Below are 23,828 nucleotides of genomic sequence, written 5' to 3' on the forward strand. Positions count from 1 at the left end.
TATACATATACATATACATATACATATACATATACATATACATATATATATACATATACATATACATATACATATACATATATACATACATACATACATACATACATACATACATACATACATATATATATATATATATATATATATATATATATATATATATATATATATATATGGTGTTAGACTTGGTTCGGGTATTTTCCCCACGTCATTGTAGTTCTTTTAAAGTTGTGAATACCACCTCTGATACACAGTATAGTTAAGGTCTATGAAGGAAGGAAATTCTAGGACTTGAAGAATTCCCTGTGTAATTTGCTGAATCTTGATAGGAACCTACATTGTTGGAAGTAAATAATGAGTCAATTAATCTTTCAGGATCCAGTTCAGAGGATCTGGTGAATATTCATTGGCAGAGAAAGCCAGTCCTGCAAACAATCTAAGTTATCTATAGGTCTTACATAAATAGTTAAAATGGGTTTAATGAAGGGCACCTAGAGGTAATGTATTTCAGCAGGTTCCGACCAGTTCTGGAGAACCGGTAGTGAAATTTTGAGGTTTGGAGAACCGGCAAATTCTGACTGGAGATTTACAGTATCCTTCCCCTGCCACGCCCACTAAGCCATGCCCACAGAACTGGGAGTAAAGAAAAAGAATCCCACCACTGAAGGGCACCCATAAATATCACACCATCTCATTGTGGAGCAGTGGCATCTTCTCAGTAATCCTCAAGGGGAGGCCCTTTCTTCCGAAAGTTGATGTAAGACCATTCCTCAAGTTTCAAAGAACATAAATGTTCTCAGATAAACATGGAATGGGACATCTCAAACCAAAAAAGTAGCAGAAGAGATATTTTATCTGGCACTAGTAAGAAGGCTTGCCAAATCTGCCACACACCCCCTATTTCTTCCCCAGTCCCTCCTTCCAAGCTTTGCTTTGTTCTTCTTCCATTGAGATATACAGTTGTGCAATTTAAAAATAAATTAGAAAAATAGTAGTGGAACTAGTCAAGATCTTTTTGTAGGGTAGCAGTATTGTCTGTGGTATTGAACAGCTTTACATCATCAGCGAAGAGAACGCAATTGCTCTTAATATGATCACAGAGGTCGTTTATGTAGAGTATGAAGAGAGTTGGTCCTAGAACACTGCCTTGGGGAACACCACTATTGACAGGTACTGGATTTGATAGTACGCTCCCGATTTTGACCATTTGTTGTCTGTTTGACAGGAATGCTTCTATCCAGTTATTCAGTTGTCCAGAGATACCATAGGATTTTATTTTTAGGAGTAGTTTGTCATGTACCACTGAATCAAAGGCTTTACAAGTCTATGTAGATTGCGTCTATTGCTTTGCCCTGGTCGAGTTGTGTCGTCCATATGTTTTTGCAGTGTAAGAGTTGCAGATTACAGGATAGTTTTTCTGAAACCAAATTGTTTATTGGAGAGTAGGTTATTTGTCTCTAAGTGAAGGATGATGGATTGGTTAATAATTGATTCCATGACTTTACAGGTGATGCAGCATAAGGAGATTGGCCTGTAATTTTCAACTAGGCTTGGGTCTCCTTTTTGAAGATGGGGATGACTGTGGCTTGTGACCATAGGTTAGGCAAGGAGCTGGTTCTGAAAGATTTTTCAAAGATTATGCTTAGAGGTTTGGCTATGGCAGTGGATAGCTTTCTTAAGAAGTAGGCACATATTCCATCCGGTCCAATAGATAGAGATGGTTTTAGGTTGCGTAGTGCTTTTTCAACATTGTCTTCTGTGAAATCGATATGTATTAGATCATTGTTGTTATCTGTGGTATGGCTAGGAAATACTGGGCATGATCCATTGCTGTTTACAAATACTGAGCCGAAGAATGTGTTAAAGATGTTGGCTTTAATGGTGTCGTCGTTGCAGTCTTTACCATCAGGTCCTATCAAGGGAGGGATGGACCTTGAGTCTTTTAGTTTGTTGTTTACAAAATTGTAAAAACACGGGTGGAATTGGTGCTTAGAAGGTTTTCCTCTTGTTTAATGTGATAATTGGTGCATTCGGTCTTTATCTGGTGGCATAAATTTTTGTATCGGTTTTTGAAATTGTGCAACGTGACCAGATTTGTTTTTCCGCCAGAGTGATCTCTTTTTGGATTGAAGTTTCCTTATTGATATGGGTAATCTGCTTTTTGTTTTGTTTTGGGAGTTGTTGTTGGTACATATAGTTTGATGACTCTTTTGACTTCAAGTAAAAATATGTTGTAATGGTCTTCAACAGTATTGCATCCAGTGAATAGAGATTGCCAATCAAGGGATGAGAGATCGTTGTGTATAAGATCATAGTTGCCTTTTTTGAAGTTACAATTGGGAATTACATCATTGTGGTGATTTTTGTGTGGACGTATGTTGAGACAAAAGTCAATCATATTGTTACTGGAAAAGGGTTCTTTAGTTTGTATTCCGTAAATTAAATTCAAACTATTACAGAAGATGAGATCGAGGCAGTTGTTTAGTCTAGTGTTGTTGGTTACTAGTTGTTCCAGTCCCAGATTTGTAATAGCATTGTAGAAGGTTGTGTCCAATCATTAGGGTCCAGTCAATATGAGGTAGATTGAAATCACCAAGAAAGATAAAAGGGTATGGGCAGGATGCAGCCCATGTTAGTAATGTATTTAGCTTGTTTATGTTCATCATAATCAGGTGCTCTGTAACAGAAACCATGATTAGCAGTTTAAAATAATGTCATGTTATGTTCAAATCATCAACAGAAACAACAAAATCATAATCCTCTCATTTCCTACAAGTGTCTTGTGGCATTACAGATTAAAAGGGATAAATAAATGATAGCCACCCATTAAGAAGGTAACTTTTATGAACATTTGAGAAGATGGAATGGAGATAGTCCTCCACCATGGTGAAGAATCACAAGTACACCATTATTTCTACCAGTCTTAATATTCATCTGCCCAGTAACTTGTATTCAGAATCATTCAATCATTAAAGCAGAACCATCATATAATGAAGAGGATCTTCATAAGTGACTAAGAAAAGCAATTCATCCTCTATTCTTTTAAGGATCAGACATTGAATATTGTGTCAATTAATGGTTATATAAACATGAAAATGAGGTGGGTAGAAGAATCTGCAACCCTACTTTAAACCAAATCTAATATTCAAGTAGTAAAGTCAGTATTAAATGAGAGTGGATAAATAATCTGGCTTTGTATTTGCCTCATGTTTGGATTTGAGTCCCTTCCACAATAGAAGACAAAAAAGGAAAGCCATGGGCATCAGAATGATTCACAAGAAATTAGACAGTTCCTGCAATATCAGTAATGAGTAACTGAAAAACAAAAGAAGCTTGTTAGAACTGCAAATGGATGGAATGTAACTCCATCACATTGGGTAACTTTCGAGCGAGACTGACTAGAAGGAGCCATATTAAAAGGCAACATTCTAGATGATGATGTTGTTTCAGTGGTGACTATGCCAATGAAATGGCCTCCTGGCCTGTAATAGTTCCATGGTTTTTCCCCATCCTGGATCTCAAAATTCAGTGGGCATTTCATTCTAAGCTTCTCCGAGACTGCCAGAGACACCAGCAGCATCAGAAGCAGAAGATCCATAAGTTACAGGGCTGAATCAATCTCCTTCCTGTTTCTAAACATGAACAACAAGAAGAGTGAGAAGAATTCAAAGCACCTTCACTTTCCTGATTCAGACAGAAACAAACTAATCTTCACATGGAAAAAGAGAAAGGTACATTCAAGAGCACCATCTCTAACCCTTAACTTGTGTCATACAGCATGATCTGTGGCATTTTTCCTTTTCTGATGCAAAATCCCTTTCATCTTTCTTCAGTCTGATGTTTGTATCAAAGGCAAGATGTGGCAGAAGAGGTCTCAAACACCAGGATTATGAAAATTACAATGAGAAGAAATTGTCCTCTTGGGATTCTGAACACCTTCTAGGGCCCCACATTGTAAAGGACAGCTGCAGAATTTTAATATCTTAGTGAAAATTCACAGATCCACCCCTGGAGGCAATGTTCTCTAATGGTTGTGGTCTTTTCTGTCAGGATATGCCCAGAAAGTGATGCTGGAGGAAGATAATTCAATACCCTGATAATGACTTCTGCTGTCCTTCAGTGTGGGATCTTGTCTCCAGAGAACACTGGAGATGTCAGCTAGAGCTATGAACTTTGGTGACATTCTAGGTTGGGGGCACTAACTCTACCATTGTGTTCTAATGTCTATTAAGTAATCAGTATCAAGGGTGGGATTCAAAATTTTTAACAACTGGTTCTGTGGGCATGGCTTAGGTGGTGGGCATGGCTTGGTGGTCATGTGACTGGGTGGACATGGCTTGGTGGTCATGGTATTGGCTGGGTGTGGCCAACTCAATATCACGCATCTCCTTGCCTGGCCTCTCATGACTGTGGGGATGCTGCAACAGTTGTAAGTGTGAAAAATTGTTATAAGTCACTTTTTTCAGTGCCATTGTAACTTTGAATGGTCACTCCACACAAGCAAAGTACTAGCAAAGGAGGGAAAAAAACTCCAGAGACGTTCCTGAGACAGGAAGTCTAATCCTACCAAGAATGTAATAAGGGTTAACGGAGAGGCAGTTTCTGTAAGCAACAACAGAATGTTTCCTTCCTGCCTTCCTTACAGGATTAGACCAGTAATTTCTTCTAACAACCGGTTCTCCAAACTGCTTAGAATGTTCACAACCGGTTCTAGCGAATAGGTGTGAACTGGTAGAATCCCACTCCTGATCCCTTGAACCCTGTCTATTTGATCTCCATATATGAATCCTTAGGTGGAAAGATAATTTTAAACTGTTTATGTGTCAGCGTGCCCAGCAAACCTCCACTCCACACAATAATTCTGAGACAGACATCTTCTCAAAAGTTCCTTTTATTTTGGATAGTAACTGGCACAACTGGGGAATCCCAAATCTGAAAGTTCTGGGCTTCCTTGAAAACTACAAAAACTACAAAATCCATCCCCTGCACCCATCATCGCATCACATGGCCCAATCACCATCCATCCTGCTTAAGACTTGCCATCACTTATGCGTAAAACAACATGACCTTAAATTAGAAAAGAATGTTATTATGTCTAACTATATACACTCCAAGAAATTCCCCCTCCCACTTTCCCAGGCTCAAAATGTGGCAGCGGGAGCATCTGGTCTCAATATGGCTTCCAAAATCTGACATTATGGTTGAAGTCAAATTTTTATGTCCATTCTTTTCTAGAAATATTGATTTTTGGATGGGAGCTGACTAAGAGCAAGTGAATGTAGACTGTGGATTAAACCATATGGTTAATGGGGAAACACTTTAGAATAGATAGAATATTTAATATTTTGTGCTTGATGCTGTCTCCTTTCTCCTTCCATATTTGTTTAAGAAACTGAAATTATTTATAATTTGAAGTATCTTAGTTTATTAAATAGCGTATGCCCCTGTCAGAGTCTGAATCTGTGGAGGAAGCTGAACAGCTGACAGGGAGTGGGATTGTGGCTCTGTTGGTTGTGGAGGAAACTGGGGAAGGGCAAAGTCCAGCTGGGCAGAACAGGGGAGAGGTAGAACAAGGGAGAAGGAGTTCAGAGGAAGACCCAGGCCCACCCCCTCTTCATCATGCAGGGAAGAATAGAGAAGAGAGCAATGTGGGTTGCGTGGCTTATGGGGGAGGAAAGGGCCCTGATTCCCTTCATTAGCTGCAGCTGGGAACACAGTGTATAAAAAAGGCAAGCTGCGTGCAGCAGGCTGTTGGGAGCAAATGTGACTTTATCTTGTATTGATGTGGTTTATCTGTGATTTTGGCATCTTCCCAACTGTGTGAGTTTTGCCATGCTTTCGAGTCTGAAATTCTTGTTTTTGCCCTGCCAAACTAATTACTTCAGTTTGGCTTGTTTGTACTTTAAGTTACAGTTTGTGTTGCTCATGTTTTGGACTGAATTTTCTGCAGTCAAAGGCTGCTCCTGGGAGAGTTTTTCTCCAGCCAGAAGGTAACCTGGACATTGGGGGCAAAGTTGGAGATAATAAAGGGACTCTTATTTATTATTTGACTGTGTTGCCTTTGTGCCATGCCCCGGGTCATCTCATAGTGGGCTGTCAGGTCTGCGGGTATGATTGTGGCAGTGCTCATGCATAGTGGATAGTGCAACTTGATTTTTGCCATACCTTCCAGAAACTGATTTTGGGGAAATTTGTAATCCAGCTTCTTTTTCTGTGGACATGGTTGGTGAAGAGGGGCCCTTTTGTCCTATCCATCTCTGATATTTTTTGAGAATCCTCCCCCCCTAAGATTGCCAAGTAAATGTGGTTGGGAGTTCCTGTGTTCCTGATGTCTCTGAGTCAGTTTTTCTCTTTGGATTACATTTCGTATTTGGAGATGGAGGACATTGATATCTACACCTTGGTGTACAAGAGTTAACTGGGGGTTTGAATGAATGACGGAAGCTGTCATGCCCCTGTCAGAACCTGATTCAGAGGGGGAGGCCAAGCAGCTGACAGGGAGTGGGAGCGTGGCTCTGTTGGCTGTGGAAGAAACCGGGGAAGGCAAAGGCTGTCTGGGCAGAACAGGAGAGAGGTAAAGCAAGGGAACGGGAATTCGGAGGAAGACCCAGGCCCACCCCCTCTTCATCCGAAGGCATGCAGGGAGGAACGGAGAAGGCAGCAATGTGAGTTGTGTGGCTTACGGGGGAGGAAAGGGCCCTGATTCCCTTCATTAGCTGCAGCTGGGAACACAGTGTATAAAACAGGAAGCTGCACACAGCAAGTTGTTGGGAGCAAATCATGAATTATCTGGTATCGTCGAGGCTTACTTGGGTTCCTGGCATCTTCCCAACTGTATGTGTTTTTCTGGGCTTTCAAATCTGTAATTCCTTCTCCTTCTCCTGCCCTGTCAAGTTAATTACTGCAGTGTGATTTGTTTGGATTTTTATTTACAGTTTGTATGTACTTTGTTTTCAGACTGAATTTCCTCCACTTAAAGGCTGTTCTTGGGAGAATTTTTTCTCCAGTCAAAGGTAACCTGGACATTGGTGGCAAAGTTGGAGGTATTAAAAGGACTCTTATTTGACTTTGTTGCCTTTGTGCCACATCCCAGGTCATCACAGAAGCTGACAGGATAGTAGATTGTGACAGTTTTAGTGGGTTATACTTGGTGACATCTGATCTGCTATTCAAAAGTTGTCCCACTGTATGGCCCACTCTCAGTGCCTGACTAACAAGATATTTGGTGGCTCTGGGTTCTAGTTATTGCACTTGAATGCCTAACAAAGTTGCTTTCATTGGATCTGCTGATCCAGATAAGGTCTCAGTCTGGGAATGGGCGAGTGGATGAAGCCTTGGATCACACTTCCATCCTTTGTTAATGCTGTAGTGTACTTCTGGTTAACAGAGAAGCTCCAGAAGATGCAACAGCTGAAAGGTGTCTGGATAACATTGAAAGGAATATTATCATACGTGTGTAAGAGCCTGCATTGAGGATTAACTCACAATGATAAAGGTGGTGAAATAGCAATATTTTTTCACCCTCATGGTGTCTCGCTAATAGTCATGCTGAATCCATATTTAGGGTTGACCTGGTCCTTATTGGTTAGAGGGAACCCATCAGAATAACTGCTGGGCCTCTGGGAAGTTTATTTGGGATATGTGGAGGATAAAATGTCTCAGACAAAAAGGCTCTGTTTTAGGCTCAGCACTTTTCAACATCTTCATCAATTATTTTGATGAGGAGACAGATAGGGAACTCATCAAATTTGCAGAGGACACCAAACTGGAAGCAATAGCCAACCCTCCAAAAGATAGGCTTAAGATACAGAAGCATCTTGACAGACTAGAACATTGGGTGCTATCTAACAAAATGAAATTCAATGGTGAAAAAAGTAAGTTCTATATTCAGACAAGAAAAAAACAAATGCATGGGTATAGTATAGGTCGGGGTGTCAAACTCAAGGCCCAGGGACTGGATCCAACCCACAGGATACTTAGATCTGGCTCATGGGGCCACACTGGAAACAGTGAAGGACTGGTCCATGATGCCTTTGCCAGCAAAAACTGAGCTCAGGAAGGGTGCGAGCTGTTTTTGCTGGCAGAGGGTTACAGGAGGCCGTCGGGAGCCCATTTTCTCTGGCAGAGTGCTCAGGCCAGCACAGGTACTCCCAACATGATGGATATTGAGCTGGCCACACCCACCCTGGCTGTGCCCACTCTGCCCCCCCCGAGGCAGCCCTTGATTTCATTGAGGGCCACATCAAACACAGCCCTGATGTGGCCCTCAATGAAATCAAATTTGACACCTCTGGTGTATGTCAAACCTCTCTCAATAGTAGTAACTGTGAGAGGGATCTTAGGGGACTCATGAACAATCATTTAAATATGAGCCAGCCATGGGCTGCAGCTGCCAAAAAAGCCAACATAGTTCTAGGCTGCATTAACAGAAGGATAGAATCAAAATCACGTGAAGTGTTAATACCACTTTATAATGCCTTGGTAAGGCCACACTTGGAATACTGCATCCAGTTTTGGTCATCAAATTATTAAAAAGATGTAGAGATTTGGCAGAAAAGAGCAACACAGATAAGGGGACTAGAAGTTAAACTATATGAACAACGGTTGCAGGAATCGGTTGTGTTTACTTTTAAAAAAAGCAGGACTAGTGGAGATATGATAGAAGTATTCCAATATTTGAGTGCTGCCACAAAGAAGAGGGGGTCATTCTATTTTCCAAAGCACCAAAGGCAAGATAATAAGCAATGGGTAGTCAAGAGATAAAAAGTCATGAGCAAAGCAGGAACAAGAGTTGATGACAAGTTGAAATGAAGAGGCACATAGCTGCCCATGTTGAAGCCAAAGGGTTGTCTCCAGAAAAGACTGAAAACAAAGGAGATGTATAAACCTGTTGCTAGGCAGCTGGTTGCAATTACTCATGAATCACCCTTTGATAAGCGGGGAGCCTCTTTGACGAATGTTATTATACTCACCTCTGTATGGCTGGAGAGTTGTTCCTTGTCATCTGACTGCTCCAGCTGAACAGGAGGTGCCTCCCCTGCCTAATTTCCAATACTTGCACACTCACTGCTTGGAGAATGACCAGAAGCTAGGTGGTAGAATAATGATCAGAAATACCCGTCAATCAGGCATGGGGACCTGGAGACTTTGCCTTCCTGGGACATCCTGTGTTGGGATTCCACATAGTTAGACATTGGTTGAGATAGCTCCCTCTGATACCGGTGCTCTGAAATGTTGATGGTTCATTCCACCCTTCACTGAGAAGATGTATTGTGCTATCTGGGGATGATTTCCTCTCAATCTCTATGCACCATTCACCATTTCAGTCAATGTTAGGATGTTCCTGGTTCTTCTGCCCATACCATGGCTGTACCATAACCTTAAAGCAAGAAGTCTTCAAACTTGGCAAGTTTAAGACTTCTGGACTTCAACTCCCAGAATTCCTGAGCTAACATGGCTGGAGGAGGAATTCTTGGAGTTGAAGTCCACAAGTCTTAAAGATGTCAAGTTTGAAGACCCCCTGCCTTAAAGAAACATCACGTTTGTCAGAATGATGGTTTCGGTAATTCCTCTTCAATTATCCTATGTCTCAAAGGGGTTTTCAGCTTTCCTTACAAGATCTAGGGGAGGCAACCTCAAAGTAATTCCCTAGAAGTGGCCCCTCTGGCTCCTAAATAAGTTTCCCACATAAACTCACACATCCTGGTGATTTCTGCCTGGGTTGCTGATTAAGCATTGTTGCCACTGGACTTCATGACTAAGTTTGTGTGTTGTTTGTTCATCCTTTGTTAACAGAATTCCACAGGTTTGTGTTTTTCAGGAAAACCATTTTCTCAACCTCATTGGTGCTTTAGAAAATGGCTGAGAGCTTGTCTTTTTGTGAAATATACTGAAATATAAATGATGCCTAAACACAGGGGAAGAAAAATACCACCCTATAAAGCCTTAGTAAGACCACACCTAGAGTACTGCATCCAGTTTTGGTCACCACACTATAAAAAAGATGTTGAGACTCTAGATAAAGTACAGGGAAGAGCAACCAGAATGATTAGGGGACTGAAGAATAAAACATATGAAGAATGGTTGCAGGAACTGGGCCTGGCTAGTCTAGTGAAGAGAAGGACCAGGGGAGACATGATAGCAGTGTCCCAATATTTGAGGGACTGTTCCAATATTTGAGAGGAAGGGGTCAAGCTATTTTCCAAAGTACCTGAAGGCCAGACAAGGAATAATGGATGGAAACTGAACAAGGAGAGATTCAACCTGGAAATAAGGAGAAACTTTCTGACAGTGAGAACAATCAACCAATGGAACAGCTTGCCTTTGGAAGTTGTGGGAGCTTGGAGGCTTTCAAGAAGAGATTGGACTGCCATCTGTCAGAAATGGTGTAGGGTCTCCTGCTTGGGTGGGGGGTTGGACTAGATGACCTATAAGGTCCCTTCCAACTCTGATTTTCTGTTATCTGTTAAGATTAAGAGTGACTCTGACCAAACCCAGTTCTATGATCACATTCAGGCCCATTCACACCAATATAAGAGGTAATACATTTCTCCTCCCTTATTGCATAGGCTGATTATCTGGTGTTGTTCTAGGTGATCAGTTCTCTCCTGGATGGGAGGTGGTCCATGGAGGTTTTACAGTCATGTAAAAAAGTAAGTACACTCTTTTTGAGTTTTATGGTTTTATGTATCACGATGTAGTGCAAGTGATCAGGTCCTTAGCAGTTCTTAAAAGTAGGTAAATACAACCTCAGACAAACACCAATACTGTAAGCTTTACAATTCAGCTGCCACATTTTTTTAAGACAGTTGGAGGAGTTGAAAAGTTCAAGGTTATTCTGTATGTCGTATTAAGAAATTCCAGTGGCAGTTAATTGGTTCTCGTGATTTATGAAGTGTAGAAGTGGGAGGAGAGAAGGGAAGAGAGAAGGTGGATTCTGTGTAACACGCGAAAATAATTTCACTTGGGAAATTGCCTTTGATGTGCCAGGTCTGTTTCTAAATAAATCAATTGGAGAGAAATGTCTCGGAGTGATTGATATCATGGATACTTTCTGGATGCCTTACAAATACATGACATATTACACTATGTCATCATTTATTTTACCCATTCACCCAGTGGTAGGATTCAATTTTTTTTATTACCAGTTCTGTGGGCGTGGCTTGGTGGGCGTGGCAGGGGAAGGGTACTGTAAAATCTCCAGTCAGAGGTGATATTTTCCGGTTCTCCGGACGACTCAAAATTTCCACTACTGTTTCTCCAGAACTGGTCAGAATCTGCTGAATACTCACCCCTCCAAGGCCAATTTCCACTTTGTTTTTCTGATATATCCAATCATTTCTCAGTTGAGCTCATAGCAGGGTCAGGGGCAATTCAGAATTGGAAGGGAAGGGACCACATACATTCAACAACTCCCTCTAACCAAAATAGAATTTTAGAGACAAATTGTTGCCTTACACACACACCTAAACAGTGTCAGCAGAGAGTGACATAAGATCAATCTCACAACACTCATCCTATATACAGATGCCACAACTGTTGTCCCTGGTCACAAATAGAAGATTGCAAGATTATGAAATCCACTTCTGACCCCAGTTTCTTTGCAATCCAACAAAGGACCACAAAAATGCAATAATCAAGGCTCACTGCACTTATTATTTATTCAGTGTACACTGGAGGAATTTCCCTCTAGAAAACAGTTGGAGGAAATCCTACAGGCAGGCACTGATATTTATACATTTCAAGAAAGCAGAACAGATGATAATTATATACAGGCATATTTAATGGATCACGTAAGCACAAATGTTCATAATTAGAAAGCCTCAGATTACTTCTCCAGCAATGTACTGTTACTATCCTTAAGAAAGAATTTTGTCTAAATAAAAAGAAACATATCAGTTGAATTGCCATTCCATGTTTGATAAAATATAATGAGAAATGAGATGTCAAGGTTGCCTTATGCATTCCTTCTATCCAAGGGGGGATTCTACCAGTTCACACCTATTCGCTAGAACTGGTTGTTAACATTCTAAGCAATTAGGAGAACCAGTTGTTAAAAGAAATTACTGGCCTAATCCTGTAAGGAAGGCAGGAAGGAAACATTCTGGTGTTGCTTACAGAAACTGCCTCTTCATTAACCCTTATTACATTCTTGGCAGGACTAGACTTCCTTGCTGGTACTTTGCTGGTGTGGAGTGACCATTCAAAGTTACAATGGCACTGAAAAAAGTGACTTATGACCATTTTTCACACTTATGACTGTTGCAGCATCCCCACAGTCATGAGAGGCCAGGCGAGGAGATGGTGCCTCGATGTGAGTGATATTGAGTTGGCCACACCCAGTCAATAACATGATCACCAAGCCATGCTCACCAACTAAGCCATGCCCACAGAACTGTTTGTTAACAAAATTGAATCCCACCCCTAATTCTATCTCTCTAATTTGTTAACACATTCACACTCTTTTGAGAACTTGTTTTTCTCACAACACTATTTTGCAGCCCCCCTTTAACAAATTCAAGGAAAATCAGTGGTCCCCTCAGGTACAGAGAAGATCTTCAGCCATTTTCTAGGTTTAGTCTGTTCATTTTTTTGTTTATTTTTCCCCCTCTAGATCTTTGGAATACAATAAAAATTTAAATGGAAATTCCCTATCTCACATTTCTACATTTCTTCTGGTCGTAAGCTGCCCCTTTGTATTCAGATCTGGCCTCAGAATGATAATGTAGCACTTGGGGATGAAGATGCAGACCAGAAGACCAGCACTGGAGGACAAGATGGAGAAGACCTGAACAGCCACCATGTATTTCCCTTTGGTGCTCAGGTAGGTGGGCACAAATGTAACCCAGACACTGCAGAAGACCAGCATGCTGAAGGTGATCAGCTTGGCTTCATTGAAGGCCCCAGGCAGGTTCCTGGCCAGGAAAGCCACTGTGAAGCAGGCGGAAGCCAGGAAACCCAAATAGCTGAGGGTGATGTAGAACATGATAACAGAGCCTTCATTGCACTGAAGGATGATCTCTCCAGGCTGGGAGTGGAGGTCAGACTCAGGGAATGGAGGAGAAATTCCTAGCCAGATGGAGCAGATGGTAATTTGGATAGCAGAACAGGAAAGGATGATGGAGTTGGCCAAGCTCTTTCCCAACCATCTCTTCACTCGGTTTCCTGGTTTTGTGGCCAGGAAAACCAGCACTATTGTGATTGTTTTTGCCAAAAGAGAAGAAATAGCAACTGAGAAGATGATGCTGAAAACTGCTTGTCGGAGAAGGCAGGTGGCTTTTCTTGGTTGATCAAAGAAGAGAAAAGGAGACAAGAAGCAAAGCAAGAGGGAGACCAGGATGATGTAAGAGAGGTCCCGGTTGTTGGATTTAACAATGGGAGTTTCTCGGTATTTAATGAATATGACTAAAACAAGGCTTGTGGTTAGGAACAAGAGTAAGGTAAAAGAGACTAGGATAATACTCAGATGTACTTCATAAGACAGGAAAGATATGACTTTGGGAATACATTGGACTCGATCCTCATTTGGAAATTTATCATCTGGACACTTGGTGCATTTTTCCATATCTGAGGAAATCAAATGCCAATATTTCTTTAATATTATGTTATTTTACTTTTTTACAGAATACCTTCATTGGAGGACAGCTGATACTGAGAGAAAGTAAAACCCCAGTAAATAGTAAATAGTTCATAAATGTATAAAAACAATTTATTGAACATCAGCAGACACATTTCTTTACTATTCTGTCTTTTTGCTTTTCCAGAAATTGGTCTTGGGAGAAAGTCTGATGAAACAATTCCATAATTTAACAATTGCAAGAAAATTAAGAAGAATCTCATTTTAAATATACATATACATATACATATACATATACATATAGGAAGCCTGATGATGGCAGATGAGATTCTGCTGAAACGTTGCTACAACTTTAAAAGCACCACTACTATGACGTGGGAAAATACCTGAACAAAGCTGAAGGCCATATATATATATATACACACACACACACACACACACACACACACACACACACACATACAGCAGTGGTGGGATTCAAAAATTTTCACTATTGGTTCTGTGTGCGTGGCTTGGTGGGCATGGCATGGCTTGGTGAGAGTGGCAGGGGAAGGTTACTGCAAAACCCTCCCCACCCCACTAACCTGCTTTCCAGCTCCGTTCTCCTGTGCAGGGCAACAAAAGAAGACCCAGCTGATCACTGGGACTCGGGAGGCAAAGAATAGATGGGGGTAGGGCCAGTCAGAGGTGGTATTTGCCAGTTCTCCAAACTACTCAAAATTTCCACTGCCAGTTCTCAGAATTGGTCAGAACCTGCTGAATATCACCTCTGATACACAGTATAGTTAAGGTCTATGAAGGAAGGAAATCCTAGGACTTGAAGAATTCCCTGTGTAATTTGCTGAATCTTGATAGGAACCTACATTGTTGGAAGTAAATAATGAGTCAATTAATCTTTCAGATCCAGTTCAGAGGATCTGGTGAATATTCATTGGTAGAGAAAGCCAGTCCTGCAAACAATCTAAGTTATCTATACTTACATAAATAGTTAAATGGGTTTAATGAAGGGCACCAGAGGTAGTATTCAGCAGGTTCTGACCAGTTCTGGAGAACCGGTAGTGGAAATTTTGAGTAGTTTGGAGAACCGGCAAATACCACCTCTGACTGGAGATTTTACAGTATCCTTCCCCTGCCACGCCCACTAAGCCATGCCCACAGAACTGGGAGTAAAGAAAAAGAATCCCACCACTGAAGGGCACCCATAAATATCCACACCATCTCATTGTGGAGCAGTGGCATCTTCTCAGTAATCCTCAAGGGGAGGCCCTTTCTTCCAGAAAGTTGATGTAAGACCATTCCTCAAGTTTCAAAGAACATAAATGTTCTCAGATAAACATGGAATGGGACATCCAAACCAAAAAAGCAGAAGAGATATTTTATCTGGCACTAGTAAAGCTTGCCAAATCTGCCACACACCCCTATTTCTTCCCAGTCCCTCCTTCAAGCTTGCTTTGTTCTTCTTCCATTGAGATATACAGTTGTGCAATTTAAAAATAAATTAGAAAATAGTGGAACTGCAATCTGCCTTTTAATTTGCACTTTCATAAACATGCTCTGGATAAATTCACTAGCATGAGGCCTGCCTCTCCCCCCTCCTTTTTTAATTTTATTTTTTGGTCAACCACCTTCCTGAGTGGAGATAGTCCCTTCCGGACAAGGAACACAGTCATAGCAGCATACTGGCTCTCCTTCTCGAACCCGTTTGACAAATCCAGGATAACAATTTTCTCCACATTTGGATTCAGGCAGAGACTAAGCAGAAAAACAAGGAATGACAAAGAAACTGTGTCAAAACTAATCATCTATGGAAAATGGAGGCCAACATGAACATTAGCCAAGTAGTCTCTGGACTTCATATAATATTGACTGTTTCCTAGTATGATTGATTGCTTATTTTACCGTATGACTATCATTAATTGTCGTACCTTATGATTCTCGACTCCTGATGAATGTATCTTTTCTTTTATGTATACTGAGAGTATTTACACCAAGACAAATTCCTTGTGTGTCCAGTCACACTTGGCCAATAAAGTATTCTATTCTATTCTATTCTATTCTATTCTATTCTATTCTATTCTATTCTATTCTATTCTATTCTATTCTATTCAAATACATAGTTACATAAAACAAATCAGGATTGTCAACCTTAAAGGTTGTTGTCTTTGTTTTTTTCTGTACATTTTTTTCAGTTTAAATGGTTGCTATCTTGGTCAAAGAAGAATAAGTTTTTTCTAGAAATGTAGGGAAAGAACAAGGAGTTGTGGTTATGTGAACATGTCTTCGAAAAAAATAATAATTCAAACATCTGTTGCTGCAGCATGTGGGACATAAATATGAAACCTTTGTTGGAAAGCAATATTTCTAAGACTCAGTTAGCTATACAAGAAAAGATCCTTTCTGTTGAAGAATGATAATGAGGTGACACCAACTGACATGGACATATCTATTATGAGATAAATTTGAGCCTCCTTTCTACCCCCTAAGGAAACTAACAATCAAGATCAATAATTGCATTGAAGTGACTTTCAGATTAAGCGCCCTCTTAGAAATGAAAGGCCCATACTAAATAGAATTTCTTTTCTAGTTCTCCATCATTAATTCTTATATTTTGACTTGACTTTCAAGTCAAGTTTCAATACTTCAGTTTTCTAGGCCAGGGCATTATCTCCCATCAGACCAGTCATTATGATTATGCACTGAAAGTTTGGCTCTCTTTTCCAGGAATAGAAGACCTATTGCACTATCCCAGTGGGATGAAAGAGAAGCATAAATAACTCTGACCAGATCTGGTCTGCTTAAGAACATCCCAAACAATGGACCTTGCCTATGAGATGACACTATCCCCAACCAGGACAAGCTGAATCCTAATTCCAAAGCTTATTTCCCACTGGGTCCAACTACACTCCCACCATCAGTCTTGATTCAATTTCCCTGGATTCAGTTTCTCATGTTTGGGGACCAATGTCCCCTGAAAGGGCAGATTTATAGTCTATGATGTTCTTAAAAGCCTTAGCCAGGGTTATCCATGCCTTTCTTCTACCCCATTGAAAACTTGGGGACTGGCCAACATAATTGCCTTTTTCTTTGCTACTTTGGGGTAAGGAACAATCAAACATGAGGATATCAGCAGCAGAATCCCCAGGATTTCAGAGCCTCTGTAATTTTTATGGAGTTTGTAAATGGTGATACCAGATTGCAGAGAGGACATAAAACAACATTGATCTCTATCCTAAGGTATAGCCTCTTAGTATGGCTGAATGATTTAAAACAGTATTCCATATGAATACTGAAGGACAATAGTACCCAAATCATTTAAGAAATCTACAAGGGTTTTCCTCCCCATGTTCAATTCTCAGTCAAGGTCATCTACTTAGTCATCAGGCTTAGCCCAGTTGAAATGAGTCCTAAAGCTGTGAAAGAGAGAGAGAAAAACATGTGATTATTTCACCCACCTTCCTGAGCAATTTTAGCTGTGAAAGAGCATCTTGGTTGTTAATAAGTATCTGTCTATCAAAATTCTCCACTTTTTCAAGTACAGAATTATCCTTTGCAGAAGCCCTGCAGATCCTGATCATCAGATCTCCTTCTACATCTCCATTTGGTTTCAAGTACAGTTTGTCTCGAGAAAAATTCCAAAACTCATTCTTAGCCAGAAAGGGATGGAACTAGAATAGAAACATCCAAGAACCTTAAAAGCAGAAAACTTGGTTTCTCTTCTCCCATGGTCTATGCACAATTGAATCCTTCTTCTACAATTATCAAACTTGGTCATATACTAAATTGTTAGAAAAAAGGTTAAGATCTTTTTTTCCATACTGTGGGATATAGCAAAATGAATTTGGTCACAGAATAGGATAATCTGGCAGAATTCAAAGAAATATATCCTAATGGGATAAGGAGTTTTAGAGGTGAGCCAATAAAGCAGAGAAGTTCAGTCTCCCTTTCACTGATTATCTCAATGCAAAGACTGAGCAGCCATCAGTTAAAGAAGCTTTAACTGAGATTCCTACAGAGAGGAGGGGTTGAGCTAGATGCTCTCAGGTTTTCCTTCAAATTTATAAGGCAATTTTTTTAAAAAAAATGCATATATTATTTTTAAAGTTAATGGGATTTAATATTAAAATGCATCTGTCATGATGCTGGCTCTTTGGAAGATTATGTGTTGAGAAATTAGATTGGCCAAATCTGTTGACCTTTTCTAGCACAAGGAGGTTGAGATGGTTCTCCTACTTCCCCTTTGGATTCCTTCTCCAAAAGAATTTGATTTGATGCACCCTTGTTGGTACCCCATACCTGCCATGGTTGTAGCCTTGGTGCCTCAAATATATTTTTACCCTCCTTTCTTCTCCTCCGCGATACGGATAAATATGCAGCATTCAAGGCATGGGCCAGAGTCAAAATGAAACTGTAAATATAGGAGTCATTCTGCATCCAGATACTGTTCCCTTTCTTTTGGGTCTCCAGTGGTGATTTCTGGGTACATCTTCTTCGTCCTTTGACAGAAAAGATGTGCTTGGAAAAAGAACAGCGAAAGGACTTATCTTCATATCTGCGTTCCAGAAAGAGACCTGATTCAAAGCCATAATCTTTTCGCCTTTTTCTAACCTGTAAAAAAAAGTTCCAAATACTATGGACAAATCTGAGAATTTTACTACTTTTAATTGGGCAATCCACATAAGTTGCCATGATCCAGATTTTCCCTTCAACAGGTCCTGGCAAATGCCCAAGTGTTAAATGGAAAGGAAGAATTCTGTCCAAAAGGGAAACAAATTCTATGAAGTGAACATAGACATTGACTTGTCTCCACTTAGAGATGGCCTCCCTGATGGGTGCTGTATTTCCAGTTGTTGAGAATTGTTGAGATATAACAATACAAATTCCATTCCTGACAAGCGTAGGAGTCAATGTCCTCATGAAATGCTCTCCCTCCTCTGTGTCTGAAGCAAAGAGACCAATCAAGGTCCATCTGAAATGCAGAAGCACTTGGATAGTTCTTTGGTAGAAGAACCCTTTTTTGGGTAAAAGCTGATGATGAAAGGGGAATTGACTTTTTTCCTTCAGAGCTTCTGAACCAAATGCACAATTGATCTGAAAAAGCAATGAAAAATGCTATGTTACATGTGGGGTCACATCAAGTTCAAAATATTGGGTTTCAATACATTCAATTACTGTTGATTAGTTATCAGTCCATATCAAGATACAAAATATAACTCATGGGACCTTAATAAGACTGTACATAAATATAGAAGAAAAGAAATAAGTAGAAGAAAATAAGATAAAGAATGCAAATCGTATTTCTGGATCACCCTTAAAATTTATTTTACAATACCCACATACGCAGATCTCAACTGAACTGATTTGTTCCAATAAAGGCTCATATTAAACTTAATTTTTGAATTCTGCCCAAACAGAAAATATGTTATTTTAATACAAGGAGTGAATGAATGAATGAATGAATGAATTCTTTATTGGACAAGTGTGATTAGACACACAAGGAATTTGTCTTGGTGAATATCTCTCAGTATACATAAAAAGAAAAGATACATTCATCAAGAATCATAAGGTACAACACTTAATATAGTCATAGGGTACAAATAAGCAATTAAATCATACTAGGAAACAGTCAATATAAATTGTAAGGATACAAGCAACAAAGTTATAGTCATACAGTCACAAGTGGGAGGGGATGGGTGATAAGGAGTGATGAGAAGATTAATAGTAATAGTAATGCAGACTTAGTAACTAGTTTGACAGTGTTGAGGGAATTATTTGTTTAGCAGAGTAATGGCATTCAGGAAAACTGTTCTTGTGTCTAGTTGTTCTGTTGTGCACTGCTCTATAGCGTCGTTTTGAGGGTAGGCATTGAAACAGTTTATGTCCAGGATGTGAGGGGTCTGTAAATATTTTCACAGCCCTCTTTTTGACTCATGCAATATGCCCATTAGGTTACCAGTCTAATCTGAAGTTCAAGATACTGACCTCTCTTTTTTGCAGAATTCACATTCAACTACTATATATGTTACATATTCTAGCTCTGGAAGCTAGTTTCAATTGTAAGGGACTTGGTTAAATATTCTATTGTGTCCAGCTCCTCAAATTTTGCTTTAGTAAGTACTACCCTAAGATGTTTGGCATTTATTCATTTAAAAACTTCGCAGTTTGGAAAGTTATGTATATAGTGGCACATCCATTTCAAGGTGTCAATTTTACTGAGGATGGTTATATCTTTCTCTGCTTCAATATCCTGGATGCTTTGTGCAGAAAACTTTTAACTTCTTATCCAGTTGTATGAGAGATTAGATAGATAGATGATAGATAGATAGATAGAGATAGATAGAGATATAGATTAGATATAGATATAGTTTGTCAGTTGTACAAATCAAGGCATCTTTAATTGAATGATTGCCTGCTCTAAAATGCAGAACTTTGGGAGTTTGACAGGTTCCTTAGCTTTCACAGCTATATTTTATTTACTTGTTATTAATTAATTTTATTATGTTGCCCACCCCATTGATAAAGCCAGTATTTACCTTGATTTTAGACAAAGAAGAAATTATATAAATTCCCAGTTCAGTTCTTAGGACAACAGCTGACATCCCTGTATCTAATTCCAAGATACTTCTCAGATTATGTGATTAGGTTTGTTCTAGTACTGATATATTTAAGTCCTAAATCTCAGTTTGAAATAAGAGTATGGGGTTAACCTTAACATTATATACATTAATAAATGGGGTTGAGGAAGTTGGGTAACTGTGATTTTTTAAAAATGGAAGCAGTAAATTTCCTCACGAGGGAGCCAAGATCTAGTCTCAGAGAAAAATAGGTAAGGAAAGGTGTTACTATGTTTGTTCATCAATGGCTATGATTTCCTTTTTGAAAACTTTGACTATGATTTGCTAGTAATAGATAAGTATTATGATAGAATGTGAAGTATTCTTCACAGACAACACAACCAAAATTGTGCGTATGATACAAATATATTAGAGTTACCCTGTGGTAAGATGGACGGACAATAAATTTAATTAATTAATAAAATATTGTCAGTCTACAATAAGGTGTTACAATAGGGACAGGGGTGGGATTCTACTGGTTCTCACCTATTTGCTAGAACCTGTTGTTAACTTTCTAAGCAGTTCCGAGAACCCGTTGTTGGAAGAAAACTTCTTTTGTTTTTTTCCACCCTTATTACATTCTTGGTAGTATGCCTAAACACTGTATCTGAAGGAGGTTTGTTTTCTTTGCCAGTACTTTCTTAAAGGTTTTACTTTAAGAGGCAGTATGCCTAGACACTGTATCCGAAGGAAGTATTTTTTTTTTTACTTTGCCGGTACTTTCTTTTAAGCTTTTTACACTGCTGTTGGGAGGAAATAGTCCCCTGGAAATATTTCCAGCAGCATGCAACAATCAGCACTTTGAAGAAATAATTGAATAATGAAGCAGAGCTGCTGGAAAGAAGCTTTTAATGACAAGGAACCAAGATGAGTGATATTCAGCAAGTCTTCTTGGCTAGCTAGAAAGATTGACATTCAAACATGAGTTTACATAAGTTTTGGTCTAAAACTGGTTTTTGGTGAAGTTTAATTCTGTGCTTGGTGATGTTTAATCCTGCGTTTTTTGATGGGATAATTTTCCCTATTCAGCTTTGTTTGGCAGGAAAAAGGTTCTTGAAAAGAAACTGGGTTGAGAAAACTGGCTAGTTCCTGTGTCTATTTGTTCTTGTAATTGGTTTAGCAAGCAACAGCTATTGTGATTTAATTATTTGTATTGCGTTTGAATTTTTTCCTGCCATGGTTTCTTTTTCTATCTGGGTTCTTCCTTCAGCGATTTAGTGGTATGTGGCACTGTCCTTTTGGGGTGTACTTACAAAAAACAGGATGCAAGCTTGGCACTGATTTTTTTATTGCCTTTCTATGGGGCATGTGACCTTTCCTTAAATCTGGGTGATTTCCTTAGGATATCTTGTGAGGTGAGTGAGACCAGCTGGTATCTTTAAGTGGTGCAAATGGATCTAAGGACTGCTTCTCCTGGGTGTGCTCTTTCTGGAGAGCTTAAATGACCTCTTTGCTAAAGGGTTACACTTTATGAGCAAGAGTTGGCTGCTGATAGTTATCATTGCATTTTAACTATTTTAATTCCTCAAGGTGCTCTGGCACTCTGCCTGACTTGTAACTATGTCTTGCAGGTATTTTTAATCTAATGATTGGTATTTAGGGCAGTTTTTTGAAAGCAAAGAAGCTTTTTTGTATTTTTTATACAGGTAAACTTTGACTTACAACAGTTCATTTAGTGACCACTCAAAGTTACAACAGCACTGAAAAAAGTGACTTATGACAATTTCCACATTTACTTATCACCTTCAAAAGTATGCAGTAGAAGCCCCCAAAACAATGGGGATGGTTTCATGAGAGAAAATTGCTTATTTGATTTTTGTCCCCTCCCCACTGTGAGTCCTAATCCTTAGGCATGACATCTACAATAGCCATTGTGAAAAGCAGCTCTTGAATTTCATACAGAAAATTTGGTTGGATCTGTCACTTAGCCACCCCTACCAAACAAAACTTACCAGATAGAAAAACATACAAACAAACCTGAGAGACTTTGTAGGTGCCTATTAATGTTGACATCTGGCTGGAGATGTCCCTTTTAGCTCCATCAAGAAGAGCCAAAAGATTGTCCTTCCTTCCACAGCTGTAGTTGGGAACATTGGCTTCTCCAGTAGAGAGCATGTCCAGCAAGGCATCTGAAGTACCAATTGTGCTCAAATAGTTGTCATGAACATTGTAGCCAAGTGTGAGATTGTGCAGGACCCTCTGATTCTTGTTGACCACTTGAATAGCGAAAATGAAATGCAGTATTCTTGACTTATCAACAGATAAACTAGTATAAAAATGTTCATGTTACTCACACCATCATTAACAGCAACAATACTTTTTTAAAAATACAATCCTATTTATCTCCACACACAAACTCTTAATCCAAGATTGATTTTAAACCAGAGGCCAATGATAGTCACCCATCATCATTAAGTTGGTATTAGTGTTAAGAAGATGGGCTGGAGGCTTAATAGTCACAAATATATCATCATTTGTAGTGGCTGTGATTTTCATTTCTTATTGCTATTTCTCCAAGAAAAAGAATTTTAAAAAAATTAATCATTAAAGGCAAACTACCATAAAAGGAGCAGAATGTTCCATAAGTGAATCAGAAAAGCAATTGTAGAAACAAATCATGCTCTATTTCTCTAAGTACCAGGCACTGGATATCAAAGAGTAGTTCTTTAAACATGGAAATGGGGTGGGCATGTGCAATTAGAACCTATTCAATCACTACTTTGAACAAAAGCTAGTTTTCAAGTGATGAACTCAGGATTGGACCATCAAAGAAAATAACTTCTTTCAGGTATTTATTTCTTCCCCATCTTTGGATTTGAGTCTCTTCCACAAAATAAAACATAGGGAAATCGTGGAAATCAAAACAATACAAGAAATTAGAGAGAGATCCTGCAATATAGGAGTGCATGAAATAAGAAGAAAAGAATGCGAGTGTGAGATGGGCAAATGAAGGGAGTGCAATTCCTTCACACTGAATTACTTACAAGCGAGACTGACTATAAGGAGCCATTTTGAAAAGCGAAGTTATATGTGGTGTTTTTGTTGCAGTTGTGACTACACCAATGAAATGGTCTCCTGGCCTGTAATAGCTCCAAGGTTTTTTATCCCCATGCTGATGATCCAAAGTCAGTGGGCACTTCATTCTAAGGTTCCCAGAGATTGTCAGGGATGCCATCAGCATCAGAAGCAAAAGCAGGAGGTCCATAATTCATAGGGCTGAATCAATCCCCTTCCTATTTCTAAACATTAATAAGAATAATTCAAAGCACTTTCACTAAATGGAATATCCAGTGACTTTCCTGATTCAGACAAAACTGAGTTTCACCTGGAAAGGAAAGAAAGTACATTCAAGAGCACTGTCCCTGTCAGTCCTAAATGTTGTGCAAAACATTCAGCATGGTTAGAGGCATTTATTCCTTTTCTGTTGCAAAATCCCTTGTATGCTCCTTCAATCTGATCTTTACATCAAAGGCATTCACTGGAGAATTAGCAGAAGAGGTTCTCATACCAGGATGTGATAATTATAGTAAGAAGCAACTTCTCCCCTGGGGGTCTTGAAGTTCTTCCTGGGCTCCATGTGCAGAGGGATAGCTGGAGAAAAGCATGCAAGTGAAAAACTACAGGTTTTTTTTTCCTTGCAT

General features: G+C 39.5%; 1 protein-coding gene and 1 pseudogene across 1 annotated transcript; one reads left to right on the plus strand and one right to left on the minus strand.

Annotated features, from left to right (window-relative positions):
* The window catches only part of LOC148131975 (vomeronasal type-2 receptor 26-like), a 234,877-nt pseudogene that overhangs the window by 164,211 nt on the left and 46,838 nt on the right, over positions 1–23,828 (plus strand).
* Positions 12,191–23,597, minus strand: LOC113430515 (vomeronasal type-2 receptor 26-like). The gene is made up of 6 exons (XM_087953812.1): positions 23,172–23,597; positions 22,165–22,453; positions 17,870–18,664; positions 17,029–17,241; positions 15,202–15,328; positions 12,191–13,566 (listed from the first exon to the last, which is right to left on the minus strand). The coding sequence occupies exons 1-6, from the start codon at positions 23,390–23,392 to the stop codon at positions 12,656–12,658; spliced, it is 2,556 nt and encodes an 851-aa protein (XP_087809938.1). The 5' UTR covers positions 23,393–23,597; the 3' UTR covers positions 12,191–12,655.

This window comes from Notechis scutatus, chromosome 2 (assembly GCF_049901735.1).
Source record: "Notechis scutatus isolate UNSWTSFEM ecotype Mainland chromosome 2, rNotScu1.2, whole genome shotgun sequence".
In the NCBI taxonomy this organism is placed as follows: domain Eukaryota; kingdom Metazoa; phylum Chordata; class Lepidosauria; order Squamata; family Elapidae; genus Notechis; species Notechis scutatus.